This window comes from Pseudorca crassidens, chromosome 15, assembly GCF_039906515.1.
Source record: "Pseudorca crassidens isolate mPseCra1 chromosome 15, mPseCra1.hap1, whole genome shotgun sequence".
In the NCBI taxonomy this organism is placed as follows: domain Eukaryota; kingdom Metazoa; phylum Chordata; class Mammalia; order Artiodactyla; family Delphinidae; genus Pseudorca; species Pseudorca crassidens.
Genome location: NC_090310.1, coordinates 908,716 through 930,923, shown reverse-complemented (window position 1 = coordinate 930,923; position 22,208 = coordinate 908,716). Strand labels below are relative to the sequence as shown.

The 22,208-nt window shown below is 66.9% G+C and overlaps 1 protein-coding gene across 3 annotated transcripts in view; it reads left to right on the top strand.

Moving 5' to 3' along the window:
• Nucleotides 1–22,208, top strand: part of INTS1 (integrator complex subunit 1) — a 28,813-nt gene extending 6,605 nt beyond the window's left edge. For 2 of the 3 annotated variants that reach the window (XM_067705298.1, XM_067705297.1), the window contains exons 12-47: nucleotides 387–507; nucleotides 931–1,008; nucleotides 1,612–1,769; nucleotides 2,405–2,501; nucleotides 4,755–4,846; nucleotides 5,025–5,085; nucleotides 6,141–6,338; nucleotides 6,599–6,728; nucleotides 6,985–7,164; nucleotides 7,255–7,404; nucleotides 7,792–7,971; nucleotides 8,049–8,153; nucleotides 9,169–9,336; nucleotides 9,413–9,524; nucleotides 10,424–10,585; nucleotides 11,287–11,433; nucleotides 11,733–11,831; nucleotides 12,076–12,200; nucleotides 12,568–12,822; nucleotides 13,294–13,453; nucleotides 13,694–13,834; nucleotides 14,000–14,174; nucleotides 14,264–14,390; nucleotides 15,116–15,246; nucleotides 15,732–15,819; nucleotides 15,912–16,138; nucleotides 16,357–16,480; nucleotides 17,422–17,555; nucleotides 17,943–18,135; nucleotides 18,654–18,781; nucleotides 19,062–19,174; nucleotides 19,905–20,018; nucleotides 20,889–20,959; nucleotides 21,328–21,419; nucleotides 21,582–21,691; nucleotides 21,870–22,208. In XM_067705298.1, the coding sequence (XP_067561399.1) occupies nucleotides 387–507; nucleotides 931–1,008; nucleotides 1,612–1,769; nucleotides 2,405–2,501; nucleotides 4,755–4,846; nucleotides 5,025–5,085; nucleotides 6,141–6,338; nucleotides 6,599–6,728; nucleotides 6,985–7,164; nucleotides 7,255–7,404; nucleotides 7,792–7,971; nucleotides 8,049–8,153; nucleotides 9,169–9,336; nucleotides 9,413–9,524; nucleotides 10,424–10,585; nucleotides 11,287–11,433; nucleotides 11,733–11,831; nucleotides 12,076–12,200; nucleotides 12,568–12,822; nucleotides 13,294–13,453; nucleotides 13,694–13,834; nucleotides 14,000–14,174; nucleotides 14,264–14,390; nucleotides 15,116–15,246; nucleotides 15,732–15,819; nucleotides 15,912–16,138; nucleotides 16,357–16,480; nucleotides 17,422–17,555; nucleotides 17,943–18,135; nucleotides 18,654–18,781; nucleotides 19,062–19,174; nucleotides 19,905–20,018; nucleotides 20,889–20,959; nucleotides 21,328–21,419; nucleotides 21,582–21,691; nucleotides 21,870–21,985 (4,862 nt within the window). In that variant the 3' untranslated portion in view covers nucleotides 21,986–22,208. Of the gene's footprint in view, nucleotides 1–386; nucleotides 508–930; nucleotides 1,009–1,611; nucleotides 1,770–2,404; nucleotides 2,502–4,754; nucleotides 4,847–5,024; nucleotides 5,086–6,140; nucleotides 6,339–6,598; nucleotides 6,729–6,984; nucleotides 7,165–7,254; nucleotides 7,405–7,791; nucleotides 7,972–8,048; nucleotides 8,154–9,168; nucleotides 9,337–9,412; nucleotides 9,525–10,423; nucleotides 10,586–11,286; nucleotides 11,434–11,732; nucleotides 11,832–12,075; nucleotides 12,201–12,567; nucleotides 12,823–13,293; nucleotides 13,454–13,693; nucleotides 13,835–13,999; nucleotides 14,175–14,263; nucleotides 14,391–15,115; nucleotides 15,247–15,731; nucleotides 15,820–15,911; nucleotides 16,139–16,356; nucleotides 16,481–17,421; nucleotides 17,556–17,942; nucleotides 18,136–18,653; nucleotides 18,782–19,061; nucleotides 19,175–19,904; nucleotides 20,019–20,888; nucleotides 20,960–21,327; nucleotides 21,420–21,581; nucleotides 21,692–21,869 lie in introns of those variants that run through there. The other variant, XM_067705299.1, reaches the window with a different exon arrangement.

Sequence of the window (22,208 nt, the reverse complement as noted above, 5' to 3'; positions counted from 1 at the left end):
GATGGTTGGTTCACGTGGGTCCTGGTGCCGCTGTGAAGGCGTTTCGGGCTTGTGGCCCTTGGGCCGGGGTAGGTGGGGAAGCAGGGCGGTGGTGTTTGGGCCAGCCGGCTTTGGGTCGCGGCTGATCCTGGGGAGGCCTGGCTGCACAGGCCACTTAAGCGATTGGCTGGAAGGACACTTGGAACCGAGGGTTTCAGTTCCCCGAGTTGCCCTGGGCCTGTGAGGACGGTCAGGTGTTCGCTGAACCTTATCCTAGCCGAGTTCCCCACTCCATCTCAGGTCCGCCTTCCTAACCTGCAGACAGTGCAGGATGCTTGTGCTGCGCCTGGCCTTGAACTAGACCCTCTGGCTGCCGTGCGGGCTCTGTAACTGTCTTGTACCCACAGACCTGGAGGTGCTGCGCTCCTTCCAGAACCAGATCGCCGCAATCCAGCGGGACGCCGTCTGGTGGCTGCACACCGTCGTCCCCTCCATCAGCAAGCTGGCCCCCAAGGACTACGTGCACTGGTGCGGCCGCTGCTCTTCTGCGCGGGATGAGCAGCCACTCCCTGGTCTGACCGGTGACGAGTGACAGGGCTCACACATAGGTGGCAGGTCACCGGCTGGCACTAGCCTCTTAGGAACCAGAGGGGCCGGTGGGCAGCAGCCGACCCTTGTGTGGTGTCAGGGCCTCGGGCAGAGCCTTCTCTTACAAGGGGAGGTGGGGTCCCGTCTGACCAGGGTTGGGAGCCCCCTGCTGGGGGCTCTGTCACCTGCCAGCCCCCCAGGCCTTATTGGGGGGTGGCTGGAGGCCCTGCAGAGGCCATGGGGTTGCCGAGCTCCAGAATCGGGCGGCCCCTCCGCACGTGCAGCTTCGCAGCCCGTGGGGGCTGACAGGGTTGGTGGGGGGCCCTGTCTACTCCAACCCTGATGGCTCTCTCCACCCTGCAGCCTCCACAAGGTGCTCTTCACAGAGCAGCCCGAGACCTACTACAAATGGGACAACTGGCCACCCGAGAGTGACCGCAAGTGAGCATGCCTTCCGGCCCTGCGCCACGAGGGCTGCCCAGGCCAGGCTCACTGAAGCAGCCCAGAGACTGTCTGGTCTTGGTCAGGGTCACCGTCCCTGTCCCGCTTCGCACACCCTGTGCCGCTTTTCCCAAGGGTGTGGTGTCTCTGCTACGTCACCTGCAACCCTCCCGGGGACTCAGCCGGTGCCTGTGCCCCGGGACTCCCCAGCTCCCTGCCCCTCCTCGCTTCCAAGCAGCTGCACACGCATGTTTCCTCCCTCAGCCAGTGTCGTGCTCTGTCCCCTGAGCCTGGGGACACCCTGCCCTGTGCTGACAGGCCGCTCCCATCTGTCCCCACTGTGGGCCCGGTCAGCGTGCTCATCTCACACCCGCCTGTGCTCCATGCCCGTCTCGTGTCACAGCTCGGGGGCTGCGGGACGAGGCTGGGCTCCCCTCACATTCCTTCTCGGGACGGCGGGGTGTGGTCCACAGGGGCATCGGGCGCAAGTGGCCACGGGGAGGGTGGGCGGCTGCTCCCTCCTCGCCCGCCGTGGGGGTGGGCGGCCCCGGCGGGTTTGGGGTGGGCTCCCGCCAGCCCAGCCTCTCCCTGCTGTGCCCGCAGCTTCTTCCTCCGCCTCTGCTCAGAGGTTCCCATCCTGGAGGACACGCTGATGCGCATCCTGGTCATCGGGCTGTCACGGGAGCTTCCACTGGGCCCCGCCGATGCCATGGAGCTGGCCGACCACCTGGTGAAGCGGGCTGCAGCCGTGCAGGCCGACGGTGAGGGCCTCAGGCTTTGTCCCGCCCCCTGTGGGTGATGGCCTCCTGCCACTGGGCTCCACCCCCGCTGCTGACCTCATGGGCATCGGGCATCAGGCTGCGCATGTGTCTTGGACGGCAACCTAGTCCTTAGGCTAATTCTGGAGCTCACCCTGGACTTGTGCCCATTCCCGTGTGGTTGAACTTCGTCAGGAGTGTGTGTCTCTCGCGTCTTTAACGGGCCACTGCGGTGGCCTTGTGCAGAGCAGTCCCTGTTCTAGAGCGTACGTGTGTCCCGTTGCCGATGGGCCTGGAGCTGACCCTTCAGTGTGGCGGGGCTCGCTGCCTCCCCGGGGGCTCTGCCCTAGCGCTTCTGCTCCAGAAACGGGCGTGGTCACGTCTCGGCCCTGCCCCGAGCCCAGCTGCGCTGTGCTGTCCCCAGTCCTGCCTGCTCCCCTCCAGCTCGGGTGCCACGTGGTGGAGACGTGCTCCGGCTCCCCAGGCCAGCTCACGCTGGCTGCGTGTCATTGCATCCTGCCCTGTGCCCGTGTCGTCCCCGGCCCCCCCTGCCCCGTCTCCTCGCTCTCTGATGTCCACAGCCTGAGTCTGGGCCTGGACATCCACCGAGTGAGCCGTGTGTGCTTTCTGGGTTTCAGACGTGGAAGTGCTGAAGGTGGAGAGGATCCAGCTGATCGACGCTGTTCTGAACCTGTGCACCTACCATCACCCGGAGAACATCCAGCTCCCGCCTGGGTAAGGCTCCAGGGGCCCATCCACAGACACCCATGAGGCTGGGCCGCGGCGAACGACCCGAGGCCTGGTTGACTGCCGTCGCCTGGGTCTCTGACCTGCTCCCTTTTTGGTCTTTGTCACTTAGATGCTTGTTCCCTGTGTGTGAATACATTCACGGTGTTTTCTAGACAGCATGAGCTCGTGCTCTGTTTCCTGAAGCCACTTGACTGAGACACGGTTCTCGTTTCTCATATGCTTCACTCATCTGAAGCTTGTGACTTGGTGCTTTCAGTGCGTTCGTGGGGTTGTGCAGCCATTGCCAGCCTAACTTTAGAACCACGTCCCCTTAAGGAACCTGTTCCCGCCAACTGTGGCTCCCTGTCCCCCCGCCCCCAAACCCACAGGCCTTAGACCCCACGAATCAACTCTGTCCCTGTGGATTGGACGTTTTCAGACACTTTATGTAAACAGAGTCATAAAGCGCGTGGTCCTGTGTGGCTGGCTCCTTCCACTGAGCGCCACGTGTGCGGGGTCCCTCCGACTTTAGTTTGCGCCTGTGCTCTGTCCCTCCCTGTGGCCAAGCGCAGGCACTGCGTTTTGTTGATCTGTCTGCTGGTTGACGCCCACTTAGGTTGTTTCCACTGTTGTTAACCATGCTGCTGGCAGCTCCACGGATACGTTTCTGTGAGGATGTATGTCTTCAATTCTCGCGAGGATACCCAGGCGTAGAATTGCTGGGTCACGTGTTTAACCTTTTGTGGAACCACCAGACTTTCCCACGGCGGCTGCACCGTTTCACTTTCCCAGCAGAGGGTCCGAGGGTTCCTGTTTCTCCACATCTTTGCTGAGACCGAGGGTCCATCTTTTTATTTTAGTCGTTTTAGTGGGTGTGAAGTAGCATCTCACTTTGGCTTTTTTTTTTTGGCCGCAGCATGTGGGGTCTTGGTTCCCTGACCAGGGATCAGACCTGTGCCCCCTGCAGTGGAAGTGCAGAGCCCTAACCACTGGACCGCCGGGGAAGTCCCTCATTTTGGCTTTGATTCCATTTCTGTAATCGCTAGTGACGTTGAGCAGCTGTTCACGTGCTTGTGGCTGTTTGAACGCCTTCTTTGGAGAGATGTCTGTCTGAGTCCTTGGCCCAGTTTTAAGCTGGGTTGTTTGAGTATTTGTTGTTGGATGGTGAGGGCTCTTTATGGGTTCTGGAGGGAGACCCTTCACACACCTGTGATTTGTAGATATTTCCCTTCTTGGTGCCGTTTGAGACACAAAAGCTTTTTAATCTTGATAAGGTGCAGTTTATTTTTCTTTGGTTTCTTGGGTCTGCGCGTCACGCGTAAGAAACCATTGCCTCATCTAAGGCGTCAAAGATCTATTCCTGTGTTTTCTCCTAAGGGTTTTATAGTTTTCGCCTTAACGTGTAGGTCCGTTACCCAGTGTGAATTTATTTCTGCGTATGGTGTGAGGTGCGGCTGTGGCTTCGTTGTTTCATGCGGATGGACCGTTGTCCTTTGTGGGTAATCAGTTGACATACGGGTTTATTTCTGGGTCCTCAGTTCTGTTGCATTGGCCTAGATGCCTGTCCTCACGCCCACACTTCTGTCTTCATTACTGTAACTCTGTGCTGGGTTTTGAAGTTGGGAGGTGTGAGTCCTCCAGTTTTATTCTTTTTCAACATTATTTTGGCTTTTCTGGGTCCTCGCATTTCCATGTGAATTTTAGGGTCATCTGGTCAATTTCCACAAAAAAGCCACCCGGGATTGTGGGGGGACTGCGTCCAAGCTGTAGACGAGTTTGGGGAGTGTTGCCAAGTCATCACGTCAGATTTATTTCATTTTTCCTAACAGCTTGTTAGCTGCTTTCTGTTGCGTCATCTGAAAGGACTGTTATTACGACAGCACGATGTGTGACTTTTGAAAGTTACGGTTACACGTCGACCGATACCGGGGTGTTTTCTGGTTTTCTGATGCAGAGAATGACAACAGTAGTTAACACTGTCGAGTGTTTGTTACCTTTTCCCTGTTCCCGTGCTGTAGGGTGGGAGGCCAAGGCTGAGGGAAGTAGGGCACATGTCCCGGAGCCCAGAGCTGGGGTGTGGGCCTGAGCGGTGTGCTGGATACAGCCATGCACATCCTGGGGGTGCAAGTCCCAGAGAGGAGTTACTGAGGCTCCAGTGCTGGTGTTCGGGTCTGTGAAGCGGCTGCCGCCATGGCCTGGACCCATTCCCGTCCAGGACCTCATGGCCCGAGGCTGAGCCATTGACACCTTATGTCCCAGGTACCAGCCTCCGAACCTCGCCATCTCCACCCTCTACTGGAAGGCGTGGCCCCTACTGCTGGTCGTCGCCGCGTTCAACCCAGAAAACATTGGTGAGCCCCCTCTGGCCAGCCGTGGTCCCCTGGGCCGGTGTTGACCTTTCCCTCTTCTGGGCGTCCTGCATGTCAGGACCTGGAGCAGAGCCTGGCTGGGCATGGAGGATGGGCGTGGGAGGGGGTGGGTCTTCGGCCGGGAGTCCCAGCTACCACCTGCTGTCGCCTTGCTCCCTAGGCCTGGCCGCCTGGGAGGAGTACCCCACACTGAAGATGCTCATGGAGATGGTGATGACCAAGTAAGTGGCTCGCCGCTCTGGGACCAGGAGGGCGGGCCCACCGGTGCTGCGCTGGGAGCGGGGCGCGCTGGGCCTCCCACTGCTCTGCGGTCTCCCTACTCTGCGGGGCTGCCCCCTCGCTGGACTGGGGCAGTGGGATCAAGCGACGCCATGTGCTGTGGGGCCCTGGGCCCTCCTGGGCGGCACGCGTGTTGCCATGGGCGTGGGGACGGTCAGGCTGATGATGCTGTGACACGGGAAGCGTAGAGCGGAGGGGTCAGAGCCAGAGGGTGCGGCGGGATGGAGACGGGGTCAGCAGCAGGGGACTGCCTCTGGACGCGGCGGGCAGCAGATGCCAGGGCCGCTGTGACCATGCTCGCTGCGAGCCACGAGCTGAGGAAGCGGTGTGGGCACCTGGGCGGGTGGCGTGTGTGTGCTGTGCTCCTGCAGCGGGGATGGGTGCAGCCTGCTGGCACACTCGGGGGCAGCGAGGGTCGCTGCGGGACACTGGCTGAGGTGGAGCGGAGCCCGAGGCCGTGGGGTGTCGGAACCGTGGGGTCTGGGTGCACCCGTGGGGTCTGGGTGGCAGGGCTGTCCTGTGGCTGTCTCAGGAAGCTAGGTTAGATTTTGAACACGGACAGGAGTCCAGCTGTTCGTGCCCCCAGAAAGCCGCGTGTGTCTTTGAAGCCGTGAGTCGGCCTGGGGTGCCCTGTGCGCCCCGGGCCACCTGGCCTGTTGGAAAGGGTCCAGGGGTCCCGTGTGGCCATCCCGGACAGACGCCGCTCGGGTCCAGGATCCTGACACACGTTGGCTGATTTTGGAGGCGCCAGCACTCGGCTGTGTGGGAAGAGAGGGTGGCCGGCTGTGGGCTCTGAGGGCTGCCCAGCTCCCTCATGGGGGTCTGACTGTGACCATGTTGCCGACGCGCCCCCCCGGGTCCCTTCCGCAGCCTGACGGCTTGAGCTGGGCCTGGGCGAGGGATGCCGTCCTAAGTTCTGACCCCCCACCCTGAGCGCCGCCTGGTGGCAGCCAGCCTCTGGTGGCCCGGCGACAGGTTCCTCCTGCTTGGTCCCCAGCAATTACTCATACCCACCGTGCACCCTGACGGACGAGGAGACCCGGACTGAGATGGTCACCCGAGAGCTGCAGGTCTCGCAGCGGGAGAAGCAGGAGATCCTGGCGTTCGAGGGGCACCTGGCCGCTGCATCCACCAAGCAGACCATCACTGAGAGCAGCAGCCTGCTCCTGTCCCAGCTCACCAGCCTTGAGCCCCAGTATGCACTGCGCGGAGCTCGGGCCGGGCCTGGGCTGGCAGGGGCGGGCGGGGCCGCTGTCCTGGTTCTCCGCGCGGCTGGCGATGGTGAAGCCGAGAGCCCCCCGTGGCTGGGCTGGGAGGGGAGGGACCGCGGGCCTCAGGGAAGACGGGCAGCTGCCCACAGGTGGGAGGCAGGCGGCCCCGCCCTCACCCGGCACTGTCGACTGGGGAGCAGTGTGCTTGCGGCTTCGACACGCTTGGGTCATGTGGAACTTTCAGAGGGCCGCCCCGGAGGCCTCCCCCTCACGTCCTGGATCAGGTGAAAGGCCTCAACCAGTCCCTCCGCCTCGGGCACCTGCTGTGTCGGAGCCGGAACCCGGACTTCCTCCTCAACATCATCCAGAGGCAGGTGAGTCCCGCTGTGGTCCGGCAGAGGAGGCTGGTGCAGGCGGGCGGGCGGGGAACCTTCTAGGGGCGTCAGTGCGCTGCGGCGTTAGATGAGACCGTGGCCACAAGAGGGCACACCCGGAGACAGGGCTACATGGCGACGGGCTCCTGGGCACACACAGGGCCACCTCGGGAATCCCCGCTGGGGGCGGGCAGGTGGGTCGGGGGGCCACGGCAGGCTTAGCCAGAAGGAGCCGTGTGGCTGCCGCCCCGCCCAGGCTTCCTCCCAGTCCATGCCCTGGCTGGCCGACCTGGTGCAGTCCAGCGAGGGCTCCCTGGACGTGCTGCCCGTGCAGTGCCTGTGCGAGTTCCTGCTGCACGACGCTGCCGACGAGCCCGCCTCCGGGGAGGAGGAGGAGGAGGGCGAGAGCAGAGAGCAGAAGGCCAAGAAGCGGCAGGTGGGCGCCCCGCCCCGCCCCCAGCCCCGCCCCAGCACCCCCCCGCCCCCGGCCCTGGAGACCCACCCTGAGGGCCCCCTGTCCCTGCAGAGGCAGCAGAAGCAGCGGCAGCTGCTGGGCCGCCTGCAGGACCTGCTGCTGGGCCCCAGGGCCGACGAGCAGACCACGTGTGAGGTGCTGGACTACTTCCTGCGGCGCCTCGGCTCCTCCCAGGTGGCTTCCCGGGTGCTGGCCACGAAGGTGAGGCGGCCGTCTGGCCCGCTCCTCCCCGCGCACCCCTGCTCGCCCCGTTTTTGTTAAGATGGGAGTTTTTGCTCACGCAGACTTGTATTCTAGCTGAGTCCTGGGCACAGAAGGGCTGCAGTCACGAGCTGCGCAGGGCTCAGATCTTTCTCCCCCGTGTGGGCCCCCTCCCTGGGTGGTACTGGGAAGCGTCCCGAGAGCAGCTCAGTGGCCGCCTGCCGTGTTTCCCGAGGCACTGGCGGCGGTTTTCCAGGGGAGCCGGACCGCGCCCCTTCCGCCCCAGGCGAGGGCGCTCCGGGCACACCACGCCTCTGCCGGGAAGCGGCCCTCGCGCGTGGCCCTGAGGGAGTGGTGGCCCCGAGACCAGCGCGTGTCTGCTTGCAGGGCCTGTCCCTGGTGCTCTCGGAGGGCAGCCTGCGTGACGGGGAGGAGAAGGAGCCCCCCACGGAGGAGGACTTGGGCGACACGGACGCGCTGCAGGGCTACCAGTGGCTGCTGCGAGACCTGCCCAGGCTGCCTCTGTTCGACAGCGTCAGGACCACCACCGCCCTGGCGCTGCAGCAGGTGAGGGGCCGCAGGCGGGCGGCGGGCTGCACTGCCAGGCATGCGCTCACACGCCCTCCCTCCCCCCCACTCCCCAGGCCATCCACATGGAGACGGACCCGCAGACCATCAGTGCCTACCTGGTCTACCTGTCCCAGCACACGCCCGTGGAGGAGCAGAGCCAGCACAGCGACCTGGCCCTGGTGAGGGGGGCGGGGCTGGGGGACACCGACCAGCCCAGTCGGGCTGCAGGGCCAGCAGGGCCACACCTCGGCTCTGGGCTCTGAGCGCCCAGCTGCCTTGCCGGTGACCCTCTGTCCGGAGCAGGGATCGAGGGCAGGAGCCCCCAGTGCCCTTGTGATCATCCAGGCCTGGTCGCCTCTGTGGCTCTGGGCTGGGGGAGGCGTGGCTTGGCCAACCCAGGAGGCCAAGGGGCAGGAGGCCAGCCCAGGAGTCTGCGGCTGGGGCCCGCATCCCGCTCCCTGCTGGGGAGGCCCTGTGAGCTGAGCACATGCCCGTTTTCTACTTCGTCTTCCTCTTTTCTGGCCGTCTTTCTTCTGACCTTGCTCCCCTGTTAGCGTGTCAGCTGACAGTGATGGAGGTTCTGGAGGCCCTGGGTCTTTGTAGAATGAGTGAGTGGATGGAGTGAGGGAACGGGCTGAAGACAGAGGTCGGTGGGCAGGGGGATTCTGTCCAAGCCTGGGTTCCTCGTCGAGGGGCTGGACAGTAATAATTAAAGTCTGGGGCTGGAGGCCTCGCCCTTCTGAGTCTGGTCCAGGGGCCAGACTGTCCTCACAGGGCTCAGAGAGTGCGTGCCCCGCGTCACTGCTGCAGGTTTCAAGTAAACGTTGTGTCCGGCTGTTTGCAGACGGCCTTTCCCTTCGGGTCTTGAGAAGCGTGTGTTACTGTCGCTCGAGGGCAGATGGCGCCGTGCCCCATGCCTCGCTCTCCTCTCCGAGCGAGCGGGGCTGGCCCTCTCCAGGGAGGCTGTCACTTCTTGCTGCCCCTTGCGCCCGCTCGGCAGTTGACAGCCCTGCGCGGCTGCGGGGCGCTCTCTGTGTGTGGGGCCCTTCCGTCCGTCATCGGCCTGCTGCCCGGTGGCGGGGGGTGGTTGTGCAGAGCGGACGTGGCATCGGGGCGGCCTTCCGAGGGGACGGGGCTGTTGGCCAGGCACGACTGGAGGGGGGCCCCACGCCCTCTGACGCCGTGCTCCCCCAGGACGTGGCCCGGCTCATCGTGGAGCGCTCCACCATCATGTCCCACCTGTTCTCCAAGCGCTCCTGCAGCGCCGAGTCGGACACCGTGCTGGCCGCCCTGCTCTCCATCTTCTCCCGCTACGTGCAGCGCATGCGCAAGAGCAAGGAGGGCGAGGAGGTCTACAGCTGGGTAAGGCAGGCGGGTGCCCTGGGCCCGGCCCCGCGGCCCTCGCCTCGGCCCGCTCACCCCGCTCCTCTCCCTCCAGTCGGAGTCGCAAGACCAGGTCTTCCTGCGCTGGACTAGTGGGGAGACGGCCACCATGCACATCCTGGTGGTCCATGCCATGGTCATCCTCCTGACGCTGGGGCCGCCCCGCGGTGAGCAGCCCGCGGGCGGTGGGGCTGGGTCTCTCGTGGAGGTGGACCCCCTTCCCTGCCCGTCCTGGGGGCGCACACGCGAGAGCCCCACGTGGCGGGACCCCGTGCACCGCCGACGCTTCCGATCCACAGGCCGGGGGTTTCCAGACTCCTCGCCGCCTCCGCTCACAGGCTGTCCTGTCGTCGTGAGATGCACGCGGGTGTTGCTGGGCACCTCTGTGCCTGCTGCTCTTTGCACTGTGGTTTCTGGAGGTGGAGGTGTCCGCATGGGGCTCTCCAGCCGAGGGGACGCTGGTGCCCAGAGCAGTGAGCCCCAGGTCCTCTCCACAGGCCTGGGGTGTGGCCCTCGGCTCGCTGGCCGTGGGCTGTGTCCAGAGCCGGCTGATCCTCTGGCCTCCTGGAACCTCTCTGCCTGGCAGCCTCTCCTTCCCTCCTCCGTGGCTGACGCTGTGGGCTGCTCTGCCACTTACTTGTGTCCAGGGGAGGCTGGCCTTGTGCTGGCCTGGCCTACTGGCTGCCCGGGGCTTTGTGCAGCCTGAGCCCTGGAAGGAGCCGGTTTGGCCAAGCCCACAGAGCCCAGAGAGCCTGCTGGCCCCAGCCTCACACCGTCCCCTGGGCAGCCTGGCCAGCTCTGCACTTCCGTTTCCTCAACTGGGGCGGGGCGGCGCCGCGATTGTGAGGATTACACAAGTCAGCTGTGCAGAGCCTCTGCCGCTGGGCCGCGCTCAGCTCTGGGTAGATTCTTCTCCGTCCTCTGAAGCCCCTGTTCGCACCTGTAAACCGAGGACACGCTGGCCTTGGCCTTCAGCCTTCAGTGCGGCCGGAGCTCCTAGGGTGGCGAGGTCTGGGAAGGCCTCGCTGAGCCGGCCCTGGTGCTTGCCCTGTTGTCTCTCCCGAAGCTGGTGACGGCGAGTTCCAGGCGCTGCTGGACATCTGGTTCCCAGAAAAGAAGCCCCTGCCCACGGCCTTCTTGGTGGACACGTCGGAAGAGGCGCTGCTGCTGCCCGACTGGCTGAAGCTGCGCATGATCCGCTCGGAGGTCCCGCGCCTCGTGGACGCTGGTACGACCCGGGCGCGGCTCGAGGGGGAGGACCAGGCCTTGCCCCTGCTGTGGGCCTGGTGTGTGTTCTTCCCTCGCCTGGTGGACGCTGGTACGGCCTGGGCGCGGCTCGAGCGGGGCCGGGGGCGGGGGGGGACCAGGCCTTGCCCCCTGCTGTGGGCCTGGGTGTGTTCTAGTTGTGGCCTGTGAGAGAGGACAGCTCGGGGGCCTCGGGGGGGTTCCGGGGCGTCTGTTATTCAGCAGACGTTTGTGGAGCTGTCAGTGCCCTGACAGGTGCCCGCAGGCCCTTGTGGTCAGGCGGGGAGGCTGAGAGCCTCCAGTGAGAAGTGCTGGAGGAGGAACGAAAAAGACCAAGTGGTCCAGGGATTCGGAGGGGAGGAGGAGGGGCTGGGGCCTCCGAGCTGGTTCTGGGGTGCAGAGTGGCCTCGGGCACCCGCCCGTGGTCAGCGTGGTATCCAGCAGAGGTGGCAGGCCGGGCAGTTTGGGGGGTGGCTTGGCTGGGGAAGCGCAGCAGGACACACTCAGGGGAGCCTTGACTCTGAGCTGGAGGGAGCGCAGGGCTGGCCCGCAGCCTCAGGACGCAGGGTGGGGTCCTGAGGACCCAGCAGCCACACTTGGAGCTGCCCTCTGGGCCCTGGGCCCCGCCAGGCCCCACGGGCCGGGGTCACCGGGTGGCAGTGGCTGAGCGAGAGCCACCCTCAGCCCTGCAGGACCTGGAGCCCCAGCAGCTGCTGCTGTTCGTGCAGTCCTTCGGCATCCCGGTGTCCAGCATGAGCAAACTTCTCCAGTATCTGGACCAGGCGGTGGCCCACGACCCCCAGACCCTGGAGCAGAACATCATGGACAAGAGTGAGAGCCGGGGTCCTCGCCCGAGCACCCCGGGCCCGCCGTGCGGCTGCGGTTGGAGAGCCAGGCTGGGGGTGGAGTGGAACAGCCCCAGGGCAGGGGCTGCGAGCAGGAAGGTGGAGCTGCGTCCACCCCTCGGGTTGGAGGGTGGAGGGAGCTGCGGGCGCTGCCTGATTCTCTGCAGAAAGGCCCTGTCGCCCAGCTTCCCGGGTCCTGGGGAGGCTTGGAGCTCTGTGGGCACCATGCGGAGGGCTTCCCTCCTCCCTGGGGGCCCGTGTTTACCCGTGGCTGCCTCCCTGCAGATTACATGGCTCACCTGGTCGAGGTCCAGCACGAGCGAGGGGCGTCCGGAGGCCAGACTTTCCACTCCCTGCTCACAGCCTCCCTGCCCGCCCGGCGAGGTACCCACCCATCCCGGCTCGCACGGCCACTCGGGAAGCGTTTGCTTCTGCCCGGCGTCCGGGCTTCTGTTTATGGGCCCACGGGCGAGGCTGGGGGTCCCGGGGAGAGAGCCCTCTGCAGGGCCTGGGAGCCCACTCCTCTCTGGGCGGTGGGCCGCCGGGCGAGCCTGGCTGTGGTCGGCATGGTCCCCGCCACAGCTGGCCGTGATGGCCTCTCAGCCGCCCTGCTCCTCCTTCCCTGCAGACAGCACGGAGGCGCCAAAACCCAAAAGCAGCCCAGAGCAGCCACCGGGCCAGGGCAGGCCCCGGGCCGTGACACAGGTGCGGGTTCTGGGCCCCGAGGACGACCTGGCCAGCATGCTCCTGCAGGTACGGCCCCCCTCCTCCCTGGTCCCTCCTCCCGCCTGGAATCCATGGCCAGGGGTTCCCTGGGCACGTGTGTTCTCGCCCCCTCCTCACAGTGACAGGCGCTGCAGAGCAGCGGTGCACGGTTTCCATCTTCACGCTTACACGCCCGTATGCGCACGTGTGTGCACAGGTCCACGCGCTCTTTCCTGGGCCTGTTGCCACGGGCCTCGTCCCAGTCCTTGGCCCCCACCCCACGCCCCTCTGGAGAGTCTGCTGGGGACCGGGCACGCCAGTGCCAACTGCCGGCAGCCTCTGTGGGGTCGGGGTGTGGGCTCTGGGGAAGGCCCCACCTGCCAGCCGCGTGGTCCTGATGGATGCCTTTCTCCAGATCTTCCCGCTGAGCCCCAGCCCGCGGTGGCAGAGCTCCAGTGCGCGCCCTGTAGCCCTGGCGCTGCAGCAGGCCCTGGGCCGGGAGCTGGCGCGAGTCCGCCAGGGGAGCCCCGAGGTGCCAGGCGTCGCGGTGCGCCTCCTGCAGGCCCTCGCCACCCTGCTGAACTCCCCGCACGGCGGCGCCCTGGTCATGGTCATGCACCAGAACCACTTCCTCGCCTGCCCTCTGATGCGCCAGCTCTGCCAGTACCAGGTAGGCCCCGGCACAGCCCTGCGCCTCACCCCCCGAGTCCCCGCGCCCGGGCTCTGCCTCGCGTGGCCAAGGCCCCCGTCCCGCCCCCCAGGCTCGGGGCTCCTGTGGCCAGGCCTGCTCGGGCCCCGGCTCTTGCCCCTAAGTGAAGAGACGCAGCTTTTGCTGCGGAGCTGGGGGTGCGTCCCCCGCTTCTGTGACAGAAGCTCCCCGGGAGCAGGGCAGGAGCGCGCTGGGCTTTCAGCACGTCCGCCACCTGGTTTCGGTACTTTTGCCACATTCGCCTTACTTGCCCCCGTGCGTGCCCACGTGTGTGCTACCTCCTTGGTCGTTTCTCTCTGAGCCCTGTGAGGACAGGCGACAGCAGACCCCTCATGGGCTGTGGGTATGGGCGCTGGAGGGGCCCCCGCTGTGGCAGGCGGGATGGCTCCGCCCGGCCCTGGCCCTGTCTGAGCTGTGCTGCGCTGTCCCCAGCGCTGTGTGCCCCAGGACACCGGCTTCTCGTCGCGCTTCCTCAAAGTGCTCGTGCAGACCCTGCAGTGGCTGGACAGCCCCGCCGTGGAGGCCGGGCCTCTGCAGGCCCAGCTCAAGCTGTTTGCCGCCCAGTACTCGGCACGGCGCCGGATCAGCGATGGTGAGGCAGGGTCAATGGTGCCGGCGGGGGTCCTGGGCTCTCTGCCATCGCGTCGGGGGGACCGGGGCCTTGTTCCCAGATGGGCCCCGGGTGGCGTCAGGGTGAGTGGGGCCCAGCGGTTTGGGGGTCGGGGCACTGGGAAGGCCCCCCAGGGGGGAGCGTACGTGTGGGAACCGAGGGGAGTCGCCTGCCCGGCACCCCTGGCAGGAGTCCCGTGGGTCACACAGCGCTCCCCTGCAGTGCGGAGCGGGTTCCTGCACCTGGCAGAGGCCCTGACGTTCCGCGGGGACCCGGAAGTGGTCAGCTCCACCATCCGCGCCATCGCGGCCACCCTCAAGTCTGGGGAGGGGTGTGACGTGGAGCCCGAGCTTATCAGCAAAGGTACTCGGGCCCCGGGCGCCACAAAGACCCCGCCTCGCTGCCTCGCACGCAGGTCCCTCTCCTGGGCGCCCCCAGAACAGGGCCCAGGGGCGGGGCTCTCTGTCCTCACGTCCGGTGGCCCCCCGAGCTGGAGTGACACAGGGGCCCTCTCTGCCCCACCCTCAGTCCTCCGGGGTCTGGTTGCCATGAGGTCGCCTCACCTGGAGGAGCTGCTGGCCGCGATCTTCTCCGCTGCCTCCGCCTTCCCGGCCTCGGGGCCCGTGTCCGTGGTGAGCTCACTGCTGCTGCAGGAGAAGGGGGAGCCCCCGGCCCTGGGGAAGCAGGACTCTGACGGCTGCAGGTGAGCCGGCGGGGCGGGGGCCGGCTGGGAGGGGGAGCGGGGGGCGGCCCTGGCCGGCCGCGTCTGAGCCCACCCCACCTTCCCTGCAGCCTGGAGGCTGTGTGGCTGGGACCCTGCTCGGGGCTCCTTGTCGACTGGCTGGAGATGCTGGACCCCGAGGTGATCAGCAGCTGCCCTGACCTGCAGCAGCGGCTGCTGTTCTCCCAGAGCAGCAAGGTGGGCCTCGTTCGCGCACGGCGCCCTGGGCCCACAGTCCACCCGGCAGCCCCAGGGTGGGGCTGGCTCTCTGTCAGTTCCAGCAGATCCGATGCCGGAGTCTCAGTGGCCAGACGGGTCCCATGTTTTCTCTGAGTGGGTCACCACAGCTGGCCAGATCTGGCCACGGAGGTGGGTGGGGGGTGGGTGGATGGGTCCTTTGTGGGCTCAGGTCCTCACAGGGCACGAGGCGGTGGGGGGAGTGGAGCTCAGCACCCCCTGACGGGGGGTGGGGTCCTCAGAGGGGTTGGAGCCCATGTCAGGGCTCTGCGGGGGTGGCGGGGTCCCCCAGCTCATCTGGCCGTGGGGAAGGTGAGGAAACACTGACCAGATGGCCGGGGAGGGGCTGGGCATCCCCTGCCCGTGGTCCCGCCGCACGCTGGTGGGTCTGCGCTTCTGAGAGCGGCGGTCACGCTCCCGCGCCCCCCGCCTGCCCAGGTGTTCCCACACCCAGGGTTTTGCTCGCGTGTCTCCTGGTCTCTGAGGAGTGGATTCGGTTCAGCCCGTGCTTAATCTGCAGAGTGACCGGCCGGGCTGGGTGGCTTCCCGGGCGGGAGCCTCGGATCTGCCCCGAAACGGACACCTTTCTCTGCTCTGTGCTGGCACACGTGGGCTGTCACCTGCTGACGCTACCTGGCAGAGCCGTCAGCCCGGCGGGGACCATCCCAGGTTTCCTCCCTTCCCAGGGCAAAAGCCATCCTGGCCCGCAGGTGCCATCTTTCCGACCCTACCTCTTAGCCCTGCTCACGCACCAGTCCAACTGGTCCACGCTGCACCAGTGTATCCACATCCTTCTGGGCAAGAACCGGGAGCAGAGGTGAGTCCCCCAGACCTCTGTCCCCCACCGGCAGGTCTGTTCCTGCCACAGGCAGCGTGGGCCTTGGGGTGCCCCGCGGCAGCCGCCCTGCCCAGACTCCTCCGGGAGCCGAGTTTGGAGGGCAGTGTCGGGGGCCTCGGTGGGGGGCTCTGATCCAGCAGCCTTCCCCCGGCGTCCTCAGGGACCGAGGCCCTCCTGCCTGGCCCGGTGTCCCTTCCCCGGCTGACCAGCAGGCAGACAGTCGGCTTCACTGTCCTCCGGTCGTGTGAATGGCTGGCGTCCGTGCTGTGCTGCGGGGGTGCCAGGGGCCTCTGTGCGCGGCTGCAAGCGTGGGGCGGGGCGGGGCCAGCCTTAGCTTTGCCACTGTGAGCTGCAGAGAGGTCGGGTGGGGCGGCCCGCGGTCCCTGACGGCTGACCTGGGCACCCCCCCCCCCCCCGCCTGGAGACGCGCCTGGTGCTCAGCCAGGCCGCCCCGCCGCCTCCAGGTTCGACCCCTCGGCCTCCCTGGACTTCCTCTGGGCCTGCATCCACATGCCTCGCATCTGGCAGGGCAGGGACCAGCGCACCCCTCAGGCAGGTGTTGGGGCGTCCCCTGCCCGCAGGGTGGGGTGGCGGGCGGGCGTGGCGAGACGCGCCCGGGCCTGACTGGCGGTGTGCGGCTGCAGAAGCGGCGGGAGGAGTTGGTGCTGCGCGTCCAGGCCCCGGAGCTCATCGGCCTGGCGGAGCTGATCCTGGCGGAGGCAGAGGCCAGGAGCCAGGACGGGGATGCCAGCGCCTGCAGCCTTCTCCAGGCCCGGCTGCCCCTGCTGCTCAGCTGCTGCCGCGGTGACGATCAGGGCGTCAGGAAGGTGACGGCGCACCTGACGAGCTGCATCCCGCAGTGGGCTGACAGGTGAGGGTGCTGGACGCCGGGCTCCGGGGCCCCCGCCCGTCCCCTTGCCCTTGTGGTGGGAGGCCGCGGCTCAGACGTGAGCACCGTGGGAGCGAGCCCAGGCCGCCAGTGGGGGTGCGGTAGGGCTGAGGGGCCTGGCACGCCAGCTCTGCACGCAGTGGCTACAGCGGCTCCCCGGTCCCGCAGCCACCCCGAGTCTGGTCTCTGGTCTCTCGCAGCGTGCTGGGCAGGCGTTGCCGAGACCTGCTCGTGCACCTCTACCTGCAGCGGCCAGACCTCCGGGTGCCTGTGCCTGACGTCCTGCTGCACAGCGAAGGGGCCGCCGGCAGCAGCGTCTGCAGGGTAAAGCCCTACGGGGTCATTGGGGCCGCCTTTGTCCTTCACTGGGAGGTAGAAATGCCTTTTCTCGGATCGAAAGACAGAAGAGGCCCCTGGTGAGTGCCGATGGCACGTCTGAGGGCAGAGCCTGCCCTGCCACCCTCGCCTGTCCGACCTCTCGAAGGGTCTGGAAACGATCTTTTCCTGCTCCAAGAAGTCCTCTGGGTGTGGAGCAGAGGAGAGTGGGTGTCCCCCCTCGTTCCCTAATAAGGGACCGTTGACTACAGCAGGCCGCGTGGTGCGTGTGTGACGGTGTTGCATGCGGCCCAGCACCCCCATCCCTTCCTGGCTGCCTGCCGTGGCGCTGGCCTTTGGCCCAGCGTGGGGCCTCCGTGCGCGGGTCTGCGTGGCATCTGCCTTCACCTCCCTTGGGTGATGGCGGGGGAAGGGGGGTCTGGTGGGCCCCCTGCCCGTGTTCCCTGGGCTGGACCCTGGAGTCGGATCTGCCGCCTGCCCTGCTTCCCGGGACGGGGAGGGAAGTTGATGTTTTTCCAGTTGTGCTTCCTTCCACTTTCGTGTGTTACTTGTTTTGCACACCTGGAATTATGTTATATCAGTAAGGTTGGTTTTTCTCGTCCAAGCTAACACGGGGCTTTTATCCTGTTTGTGTGGAGAGGGTGACCTCACACACCACGTGCTGAGCTTGGCTGGGAGCTCTGGCCACAGCCTCTTGAGCCCCAGGAGCAGCAGAAGGCACTGGGGGAACACCCTGGGTCGCTGCACAGGTCCTTAGGGGCCACACCAGGGCCTTGGGGTCCGGGGGCCTTGGAGCAGGTGCCCGCACACTGCCCGGGGAGCCCCATCGTAGCCCCTGCGGCGGTGGGCGGCGGACTCGGCGGGGGGCGGACAGGTAGGGTGCGAGGGCTGCAGGCGGCCCCGGCTCTGACCACCCCCGTCCCTCCCAGCTGGACGGCCTCATTCACCGCTTCGTCACCCTCCTCGCGGACACCAGTGACTCCCGGGCGGCCGAGAACCGAGTGGCCGATGCCAACGTGGCCTGTCGGAAACTGGCTGTGGCCCACCCCATCCTGTTGCTCAGGTACCGCCTGGCCTGTCCCACCTGCAGCCCGAGTGGGCACAGCTCGCTGTCAGGGTGCCCTCCCCGCCCCAGCCTGGAGCGGCTCCCACACCAGGCGTTCCTGTAAGGCGGGCTCTGCGGCTAAGAGCGGGTGGACGGACACCGTGGTGGTGTCGCCACGGGCAGCCAGGGCCTCGGCTGCTTCCTGACTGAGCTGAGTCTCGGGGGTAGGGGCCTGGTGGACGCGGGAGAGGGTGGGTCAGGTGAGTGGCCCAGGACATCACGGTGGCGGTTAGCGGGCTCCGGGTGGTCTCCAAGTGCAAGTTGATGTCGGCCCTTGGAGCGGGGGGCGGGGAGGGGGGCCGGGGGAGGTGGCCCAGGACCACCGAGCGCACACGTCGCCCCCAGGCACCTGCCCATGATCGCCGCCCTCCTGCACGGCCGCAGCCACCTCAACTTCCAGGAGTTCCGGCAGCAGAGCCACCTGACCTTCTTCCTGCACGTGCTGGGCATCCTGGAGCTGCTGCAGCCGCACGTGTTCCAGAGCGAGCACCAGGGGGCGCTATGGGACTGCCTGCTCTCCTTTCTCCGCCTGCTGCTGGTGGGTGCCCCACCCACCCTCGGGGGCCCGGGCGTCCCCAGGGGTCGGGTGCCCGGTCCCTCTCCCTGTGCCCCTGTCAGCCGGTGCCCCTGCTCGCCCTGCCTGCTCCCTCCACCATTCTGAGCTCTCCGCATTCAGCTCGTGCCCCTTCTGGTCCCACGACTCTGGCAGCCCCGGTCTTCCTGACCAGGACTGAGGGTCCGTCCCCTTGTCCACCTGAGGTGGCTGGGTGAGGGCACAGCCCTTGGCTGCATCGGGCACGGCCAGGCCACCTGCCTGTCTGGTACCTTCACCCGGGGAAGGCCCCCAGCTGCTCACGTGCCTGGGGAGACTCCACGCTCCTCAGGGTTCAGGAGGGACAAGGCCGCTCCTGACCCTTAGGGACCTTAACATGCGCCCGGCGAGGGCGGCGTGCTGGCGGTGTCCAGGGTGTACTGTGGGGCTCCAGGGGGAGCGACGCGGGCAAGACGGGATGCTTCAGGCCCTGGATGCTTTCCCCCTCGCGCTTCCCTTTGCAGAACTACAGGAAGTCCTCCCGCCACCTGGCCCCCTTCATCAGCAAGTTCGTGCAGTTCACCCACAAGTACATCACCTGCAATGCCCCGGCCGCCATCGCCTTCCTGCAGAAACACTCCGACGCGCTCCAGTGAGTGTGCACGTCTGGCACGGCTCCTCTCCGGCCAGGGTCCCGTCGTGGCGGTGCTCAGGGCTGAGAGCTCCCAAGGGGCGTGCTGGCGGGGGTGGACACTGCCCACGGCGCCGGGGCCCGGGGCAGCAGGGCTGTTGATGCTGGGTCTGCGCCGGGGTCATTCTGAGCTGGCTTCCTCCTCCCTCAGCCCCCGGGGCACCTCCTGAGCCCCTGCCCACGGGGCCCTGCCTGCCTCCCACCTGTGGCATGGTGCTCACGGAGAACCTTGCTCCCCCAGTGACCTGTCCTTCGACAGCAGTGACCTGGTGATGCTCAAGTCGCTCCTGGCGGGGCTGAGCCTTCCCAGCAGGGACGGCAGGGCCGACCGCGGCCTGGACGAAGAGGGCGAGGGTGAGTGGGGCCGGGGCTGCGGGCTGCACTGCCCTGGGCGTCCCTCGGGCATCGTTGGCCCTGGGGCCGTGACACGCGCAAAGCACCGAGTCGTGTTGTGGCCAGCGAGACCTACAGCACCTGCCCTCTGTGGGACCAACCAGGCCCCTCTGCTCTCTGTCCCCGTGCCCACCCGGGGGCCCCTGCAGTGGGGCGACCCGGCGCCTGCAGCATTGTGTCTAGCGGGCGTGCGGTGGATTGTGAGCGGGCCGAGTGCCCGGGGCCCAGGGCCCTTCACGGCCATTCGCCCTGCTTTTGCCAAGTCGCTGGCGTCGAGTGTGACTCTGGGCCGTCCACGGACGCGCCTAGCACAGCGCTCGGCACGCAGGCGCCTTTATTGAGCACCTGCCGTGTGCCGGGGCAGCAGGGAAGGCCACACGCCGTGTGGTGGGTGAGAGGCTCGAGCAAGCAGTGCCGCGCCTCCCGGGCAGCTCCCAGCAGCTCGTCGTTCCAGCACATTTATTGAGCGCCCGTTGTGTACCAGGCACCGTGCTCAGCCCAGGGCAGGGGCCGCATCTTCGGGGGTCTGGTATGATTCCGGGCGCTGCTCAGCGAGGCTGCCCCTCGCTTACGCACATGGATCCCACGGCCTCGGTGTCGAGTGTGTCCGGGGCTCTGGGGCCCTCTGGACGGTGGCCTGGGGCGGGCCGTCCTCGTCTCCACCCGACAGCACTGGCCTCCTGTCTTGCAGAAGAGGGCTCGGCTGGCCCCCTGCCTCTGCTCAGCGTCTCCCTCTTCACCCCTCTGACCGCAGCTGAAGTGGCCCCCTATGTGAAGAGGCTTTCCCGGGGCCAGACGGTCGAGGGTAAGTCTGGGGGTTTGGCTCCCCCAGTCGGCCCCGCGGTGGGTGGTGGCCTCCCTTTCTGTCCCTGCAGCATCCTGGGTCCCACAGCGGCCCTTGGCCTTCCAGGCTTCTCCTGGGGGTGGGGGGGCATCCAGAAGACAGCAGGGCCCCTGCCAGGTCCCGGGAGGGGCTGGACTCTTTCCTCAGAGTGGGAATAGGGGTGGGTAGAGAGGGGGTCGGAGGGAGAAGCGGGGCTGGAGACTGGGGGCGGCTCCTCTGCTGGCCATTGGCGCTGGGGAGCCCCCTGGAGTCCCCGTAGATACCGAGGAAGAGGGGCCTGGCGGGGAGCTGGCCGACAGCCCCTGGTCCCCTACGGGGGAGCCGAGGGCCTGGGTGGCCACCTGCGGGGAGGGGCAGGGCCATGTTTCTGCAGTGTGGCTTCGGGGCAGCCGGGGCAGACATCCGGGGAGCGTGGTGCAGATGCAGATCCCTGGGCCCCTCAGAAACCTCTGAAAGCCTGGTCGACCAGCACCTCCGGTTTGGGGTCACTGGCTCGGTAGTTGGGAAGGCAGCGGAACCCCCAGTGATTTCTGTCCCAAGGTGCTGGGGGCCCCCTGGCCTGAGCAAGCACTAGGGATGCTGTGGAAGCTCCAGGAGGCAGTGGCGCTGACGTTACAAGCAGCCGTGCTACACCTGTAGAACCAGGTCCCTCCACCAGAGCCTGTGCTGAGGCCGGGCCAGGGTCCCTGCCCGGCAGGTGTGCTGTGGGGCAGCGGGCTCTGGCCCCAGGACTCCACCACTCCTACCTCTGGGCTGTGTGGGGGACAGGTTCGCCCCCGAGCCCAGCAGCTGCAGCCCGGCCCTCAACAACACGCTTTCTACCCGTCTTAGATCTGTTGGAGGTTCTGAGCGACGTGGACGAGATGTCCCGGCGGAGACCCGAGATCCTGGGCTTCTTCTCGGTGCGGGAGCTGCCATGTGCCCGGAGGAACTGGGACACGTGTCAGGGGCTGGGGCGGGAGGGCAAAGGCACGCTGGGCCCCGAACAGGGACGCCGCCCCCACACTCCTTCCTGCTGGGCACCCAGCTCAGCCCGCAGCGGCTGGGCTTTGGGGCAGGTGCCACGTCTGACTGCGGCCCCGTCCCAGATGCTCAGTCCCGCCCAGAACTGAGGCGGCCGCTCCTCCGCTCTGCGCTGGGCCTCCTGTGTGCTTCATGGGTCCCGAGGTCCCAGGGCCCAGCGACGGGGGTGTTGAGGGGGCTGGAGGCTTAGGGAGCGGGGTCCCCTGACGGGAGGGTGGCCCTGCTGACACCGCCCCCGCCCCCGCAGACCAGTCTGCAGCGGCTGATGAGCTCAGCTGAGGAGTCCTGCCGCAGCCTGGCCTTCAGCCTGGCCCTGCGCTCCATCCAGAGCAACCCCAGGTGAGCCGGCGTCACCTGCCACCACGGGCCGCCTGGTGCCCTGGGCCAGGCCTCCCACTCCTCCTGTCCGGTGGGGCCCGGTGCGGGGCTCTGGGGAGGCGTCGGGGCCTTGGCCGTCTTGGCACGGGGGGAGGTGCCAACCTGAGCACGTGGCTCTTCCAGCATCGCAGCCGACTTCCTGCCCACATTCATGTACTGCCTGGGCAGCCGGGACTTCGAAGTAGCGCAGACGGCCCTCCGGAACCTGCCGGAGTACACCCTCCTCTGCCAGGGTGAGTCTGCCCCGACCCCACCCACCCAGGCCCTGGTGCCCCCGGAGGCCTCGGTACCCGGGGCCGGGCTCTTGGGGAAAGACCAGAGGCTCCACTTCTGAGAGCTGCCTGACGACCTGGCCGCCGCGGCCAGGATGTCAGGGCAGCACAGCCTGACAGGGTCTTCGTCTGTCCCCAGAGCACGCAGCCGTGCTGCTGCACCGGGCCTTCCTGGTGGGCATGTATGGCCAGATGGACACCAGCGCCCAGATCTCTGAGGCCCTGAGGATCCTGCACATGGAGGCTGTGATGTGAGCCGGGTCCACTGGTGGTCTCCTCCGGGAGCACCAAGGCAGGCAGGGCCAGTACTCAGAGCCCACGCCCAGCCACCCCGGCCAGCAGTGTGGGCGCCGTCTGCCCCAGAAGCTGTCCCACCTGCGGAGTGACGGGGGGCACAGACCAGCTGGGAGGGGATGTTGACATCCTAGCGGGTCGAGACGAGGGGCTGGGTTTAAATGAAACGTTTTGAACTCCGCGA